Source organism: Microplitis mediator, chromosome 1, assembly GCF_029852145.1.
Source record: "Microplitis mediator isolate UGA2020A chromosome 1, iyMicMedi2.1, whole genome shotgun sequence".
Classification (NCBI taxonomy): domain Eukaryota; kingdom Metazoa; phylum Arthropoda; class Insecta; order Hymenoptera; family Braconidae; genus Microplitis; species Microplitis mediator.
In genome coordinates, this window is record NC_079969.1 from 20,567,504 (window position 1) to 20,574,696 (window position 7,193).

At 28.7% G+C, this 7,193-nt stretch overlaps 1 protein-coding gene across 1 annotated transcript; it reads right to left on the reverse strand.

The window, feature by feature from the left end:
- Nucleotides 1–668: 668 nt before the first annotated feature.
- On the reverse strand, nucleotides 669–2,215 carry LOC130670751 (peptidoglycan-recognition protein SC2-like). The gene is made up of 4 exons (XM_057474231.1): nucleotides 1,925–2,215; nucleotides 1,674–1,834; nucleotides 974–1,136; nucleotides 669–900 (listed from the first exon to the last, which is right to left on the reverse strand). The coding sequence occupies exons 1-4, from the start codon at nucleotides 1,989–1,991 to the stop codon at nucleotides 710–712; spliced, it is 582 nt and encodes a 193-aa protein (XP_057330214.1). The 5' UTR covers nucleotides 1,992–2,215; the 3' UTR covers nucleotides 669–709.
- Between the last annotated feature and the right edge of the window lie 4,978 nt (nucleotides 2,216–7,193).

Here is a 7,193-nt window from a genome sequence, read left to right on the forward strand (position 1 = left end):
GGCTCAAAAAAATGAAAAAAGAAAAATAAAAATGCAAGAAAATAAATTCAAAAGCGGATCCACACCCTCTTGAATAAAATACGCATAAAAATGCGGGCATGGTTCTTCTTTATTCTTTCTGGTCTTCCGAAAAGAGTGTAATCGCGTGGGCGGACTTTTATAGCGGTTGATTGGTTGATTTACAGGCTCAACAGTGTATACCTTGCCCTTTGCGACTTTTATCTAGTTCTTTCCGTCTTTAGTCTTCTAATAGTCACTAAAATGTTCTTTTTACATTGTATTTATATTATATGGTAGTTCTTTTTATTTAGCAAACGTTAAAGAGAAAAAAAAAAGTTACTTGATCGTTAATATATCAGCCCTTGCGGTGATCAAAAATTAGTTTTAAATGCAACGGTTTCCTTTGACAAAAAACTTAACGATAGTCTGTTAAAATACTTGATTAAATACTACTCTATCATCAAGCAAGATCTTTAAATTAAAAAAAAATTTTTTTTATTTTGTCTGCTCATCAAAAAATTTTTTTTAGTCCCAATTATAATCAGAGCACAAACTTTATGGATTCGTTAAGAAAATTGAAGTTCTTTTATTTGTTCTTTTTTTTTCAATTATTTTATAGTTATTATCATTGTAAATCTAAAAATATTTTTTGGGCTGAAAATAACTCGTTTTTTGCATTTAAAAAAGATTTATTTAAAATAAAAAAAATTTAGTCAGTAGTAACATTTTTCCATTTTGGCCAACTTTGAATTAATTCAAAAAGTTTGTCACCCGGACAAGTAGTCGATCTTCCTTGTCGGTGTCCTATCAATGTATAATTTGATTGTAATTTACCTAAAGTTACTGCATAATCCAGAAAGTTTTTTGCAGTTTTTATAGCTGCTGGTGCTGGAATTTTTTCTTTAAAAAAAAATATTTTAATTTTAATATTAATGAAGAAAATTACAGTATTAATCAATAAAACAAAACATACTATCAAAATTCCCAATAAAACAAATTCCTAAACTTCTTGCATTGTAAGCAGGGAAATGAGCTCCTTTAATACCCCAGCCACGGCCTTCATAAACATTACCATCTTCTCCAATTAAAAAGTTGTAGCCAATATCATCCCATTCTCTAAAATCCATATGAAAATCCTGATAAATAAATTTATTAATAATTATTATTATTCAAATTCTTAAACCTTAAGACGTATTTTTTTTGTGTGTACATCGAGAAAAGAGTTTGGAAAAGCTTATAAAAAAATTTTACAATAAAAAAATTTATTAATTTTTGATTTAAAAAAAAAAATTATATAATATTTATATATAGGTAATTAATATTATTATCACAAGTTTTACGTGATTAACATTTACCTTAAGTATGATAAAAGATCATAGATTTTATGAGATGATATTTAATAATTTAAATTTTCAATTAAATCATTTAATTATTTGATTAAAATTTGTATCAGAAAATTTTTTTTCTTTATTGAAAATAAACATTAACCATCACTGTTAAAACTTTTATTTGAAATCTATACCATATTACTAACAACTTATCATTATAAAATATAAATTTACTTATTATATACTTTATTTTTATATTCATGTAAAATTTACGAATTTTATTAAATTTCCATGACTATTATCCTTGGAAATCTAACAACATTTTTTTCAGTCGACTATAATTACCTGAAAACTTCTAACTTTAGCTTGACATAAAGCTTGTGTGGTACATCCTGCACCTCGTCCAGAATGATGAATAACGATAAATGCTGGTGGATTTATCGTAAGGTTTATTGGAGGTTCTTTTGGTAATCTCGCTCCCCATTCTTGTCTGCTTATAATATTTTCTACAACAATTACTCTCAATATATTAATTAATAATGAACAGATCTCGTAAAAATTTTATTTTATAATGAGTGTATTTTTAAAAACAGTACCTGTCGATTGACCAGCAGTAAAAGCAAACAAGGCATTAAGCAAAATGACTTCTATGACATGAAACATTTCTAAGAGATAAATTTATACTAATCTATATATATTTCTATACGCAGGCATCCGAGTGTATTTTCAAGTAAATATATCTATATTTGGTCTTTATATACAGTGACCATTATCACATTAATAGATATGTGTATGCATATGTATATGTATATAAATTTATATTTTGCTGGTTGGGTACTTGAGATAATTTTACAGTCATCAATCATAAATGACATTTACATTACATACTAATTCAAATAATGTATTTGTCATGTGCCATGTGACCAAATCTGTTTCCTCTCATTAGATTTTATTACATTTATTAACACTTGAGTTATTTTTATCGTAAATTATAAACCAAATGGGAATCCCTCTCTGTCAGTAATTCTTTATATATTGATAAAATCTTATCAAATGATTCGTTGGAATGAGTGGCGAGTTATAAAAGCAAATATAATAAAAAAATATTTATTTTAAATTAATTCTTATTATTGAAATAGTTAATGATTACAATTATAAAGTAATTTCTATTTAATTAACTTGAATACTTTTTTGTCTATTAAATAAGTAAAGTTATATTTGTTTTTAAAGCACTCGAGGTTTAATCAAATTAAAACGTGTTACAAACAATATAAGAGCGTATACAATTTTTTTTGCTAATTATTGTATTTTTCATCTGGAAATATAAAAAAAAAATCGGTCTATCATCATCGTGAAATTAGTCAGGATAGCGTCCTAGAACCTCAAAACGTCAAAATCTGATAGAAATTCGGTTTTTGCAAATCGGACCGAAACCAATAACTTCCCGAATTTTTGAAAATTTTCAATTTTCTTAGCGGGAAGTTAAAAAAAAAAATTTTTTTAATTCTTTTAGATGCTCTTATTATAATTCCCAGGATATGGTACCGGAAACCATAAAGGCGTAGAAAATTTTTCTTCTATCTAATAATCGATATAATTTTCATATAAAAATATCGAAGAAAAAAAAACTTTATACGCTCGTTTGGTTCGCGTGGAAAGATATATTTTTAAAAATTATAAGTCACATATACAGCATATATGCGCGCAAAAAAAAAATATGTCTGATAAGATTTTCATGTGATATTCCCGGTACCTATTCCTAGACCATAATGGTGTATAAAAGAATTTAAAAATCTCCCCCGTGGATCAGAATTACGGTAAATAACGGTAATTACCGTAATTTACGGTATCCGGCAGAACTACCGCAATTACGGTAAAATATGGTAATTTACCACGAATTGCGTCATTTTACCGTAATTTAACGTAATGTTACAATTCGCCGCAAATTACCGTATTTTGCCGTAAATTACGGTAATTCTGCCGGATACCGTAATTCGGATCCGCTAGGGCAGTATTTTTTTATTTTTAAATTTCTAGATGAAAAGTACGACGTTTAGTTATAAAAAATTTGTTTCATTCCCTTATACCTTTTCCACTGTCCGTCATAAAATTGTCAATTACCCATGTATAGTGTCCCATAACTAAACTTTTAAAACTTAAAGATATCCAGTTTAACGGTAAAAAAAAAATCCCAAATATATTTTTGAGTGGTATTCAAATTATAATTTGATTGGTCAAATTTACTCAGATTGATTGTAGTTGTTTAGAAAAAAAAATAAATAAATAAATAATTTGTAGAACTTAAAAAATTATATGATCTATAGCTTAAGCTCTATGACCTACAAATAAATAAAAAATGTGACATCTAATACTTGTACACATGAAAATGAACATTTTATGTATATAAATGGTACATTGAGTGACTGGCGTATTGAATTGAGCGAACTCTCTCAGCGGTGGTCAACGCTTTTTACTTTTTATTATTATTTTATTATTACTGTAGCGAACGGTGTCTTATATACATACATACATACATACACATGTATCTTTTATCATATATTATATATTATCGCTGGTTAGATTGATGGATGAACGGCGTTCAAGAAACTCAAAGCTGTGTAAGGCACTTGGAAAGTGATAGATTCACATATCTGACCTAATATTAATGTTCAATCCCTAACCCCTTTAAAATGACTCATGGTAAAGCTTGTGAGAACGAATGATTTAATATTTTTATTGGTGTTAAACAAATGTTTGTTGTAACAATTCATCTATATAACATTCTTTATTATATATATATATTAGACTGGGCCAAAAAAATCGACTGTTTTTTTTTTTTTAACGATACTGTGAAAATATTATTTGGGATGACAAAAAAAAATTATTGTGAAAATTTGAGCCTTTAATATTGATATTAAGAGGTGTATCATCGCAATTTTTGACTTTTTTTGAATGAGCGGGTTTTTGTTTCATAACTCTCAAACCATCGAGATAAACGAAATTGACTTGGATTCATTTCTTGAAGGAAATCGAATGCTCTACAAAAAAAGTCTTATTGAAATTTTTCGCCAGATGAACCGTTTCCTCATAATCATGCCTTGAACATTGGTATGATTTGACAGTTTGATTGGTTAACTTTGGAATTTTCAAATTCATGTAAAAATAAGTTTCCGAATAAACGCCAATAAATAGTTTTGAATGACATTGAATGCTCTACAAAAAAAGTCTCTTAACAATTTTCGCTAAATTCACTCCTTCAAAAGTTATTCAAGATTATTGGAGTCATTTTACTTAACTTCAACCTTGAAGTTGTCTGGGTTCGTTTCCCAGTTCGGGCTATCTATATTTTTTTCAATTTATCTATAAATTGTCGTATTGAGAAGGTTAATTGCATGTTTGCATGTTTAGGTTTCCACTATATTTAAATCCACTATAAAATAATAATATATATTAGGGTGTGTCAAAACAATATTATTTTTTTTTTTTTTTCAAGGTCTCATAGTCTCAAAAGTTTCTTTGAGACCTAAAAAAAATCCTCCTAAAGAATCAGCTCGATATCTCTAAAATTGAGCTGGCGGTTTACAAGTTCATTTTCCCATTTAAAATACATGTGAGAAATTTTTCTTTTAGTTTTTCGAGGAAAAATCAAAGAAAAAATTTTTTTCCAATTTAAAATTTTACATCCTTATTGTAAATCAAATTCCCTACAAAAATGGCTCGAATAGTCATGCTTGTAACTACAATATAAAAAATCTGGGCGTCGGTTGACCCTGCGGGCCAGCCCCAAAACTTCCCGCTGTTTTCGAGTTCAAGGAGCTGGAAACATCACTGTAAATATATTTTCGAGCTCGAAAATGCTATCACATGGAATCATTTTTTTATGAGCTTTTCAAGTTCTACCAAGTTAGGTTTTTTGCTAAAATTTGACAAGTTAAGAATCGAAAATTGTTAATGAAGAAGCGGTTTTTAAATTTTTATTCTCGATTATGTTCAATGAAATGAATGTATTGAGGCAGAAATCAATGTCAGTGATCAAAATCAAGATTTGAGTGAGTTTTGACTTAGGTCAGAGCAATAATGTATGAAATATCCGAAAAAACATTAAAAACTGGATTTTCTCAATTTTTTGCTGATGATATGTTTTAAACTAAAGAACAAGTTAGATGACATTAAATGATAATCGAAAGAGACTATAAACAGAATGAGTTGGTATGATTTCAAAAACATTTAGTACATCATATTTTGATTTATCCGGAAAAAATAACATTTTATATTATTTTTTTAACTTTTCAGCGCCGATATCTTTTGAACTAATGAACTGATTGTGACGTTCAAGGTCGCATTCGGCGTGTTTTATTAAGTTCTAGAGCTGACTAGATTTTGAAATTGATCGGATGAGTCACTTCAAAGATAATAGAAAAAAAACATTTTTTGTCATTTCTTTCGCCAACGATATCTCCCGAACAAATTAATCGATTGAGATGGTTGAGGTGGCATTCGACGCGGCTTATAAAGTTCTAGAGCTGATTAGATTTTGAAGTCGATCGTTCGAGTCGTTTCTGAGAAATCACTAAAAAACTAAAAAAAAAATTTTTTTTTTTTCTTAATTCGCCAATATTTTCGAGTCTGCTTGATCAAATGATCTGAAATTTTCAGGAAAGTTGAGGGTCAACAAGCTCTTTCGATTGCCACCTCAACCATCCAAATCGATTTATTAGTTAAAAAGTTACAAAGAGTTTACACACACGCACACACACACACACACACACACACACACACACACACACACACACACACACACACACACACACACACACACACACACACACACACACACATACACACACACACACATACACACACACATACATACATACATACATACATACATACATACATACATACATACATACATACATACATACATACATACATACATACATACATACATACATACATACATACATACATACATACATACATACATACATACATACATACATACATACATACATACATACATACATACATACATACACTTGGACATCATTCTGAAAATAGTCAGAATAGCTTCCTAGGACCTCAAAACGTCGATATCTGATGAAAACTCGACTTTCGAAAATCGGGGTGAAAACAATAACTTCCTAATTTTTCGAAAATCGTCGATTTTCTTAGCGGGAAGTTAAAAAAGATACAAGCCCCCAAAGTTTAAAGAAAAAATAATTTTTTTTTTATGTATAATTATTGTTTTTACTATTTTGTTATTAATTGGTGGTATTTTTTTCTTCTAATATTAATTTTCATTCACGTCATATAATGTCATCTAACTGGTTCTTTAGTTTAAATCATATTATCAACAAAAAAATTGAAAAACCCAGTCTTTAATGTTTTTCTCGGATATTTTATATATCATTGCTCTGACATGAGCCAAAACTTATATAAATCTTGATTTTGATCACTGACAGTGATTTCTGCCTCAATACATTTATTCCATTGAACATAATCACGAATAAAAATTTAAAACTGCTTCTTCATTAATGATTTTCAATTCTTAAATTCTCAAACTTTAGCATAGAACGTAACTTGTTAGAGCTTGAAAAGCTCATAAAAAAACAATTGCATGCAATAGGATTTTCGAGCTCGAAGAGCTCGAACATACATTCGCACTACTGTTTTCGAGCTCCTTTAGCTCGAAAACGGCGGGAAGTTTTGGGGCTGGCCCGCAGGGCCAACCGACTCCCAGATTTTTTTTATATATTTTTAACAATAAATATTTTTTTCATGAAGGGACATCCAAAATAGTTATCTGAAAGACATCAGAAACATCTTTCATAAATAAAAACTTTTATGATAAATCCATTAATG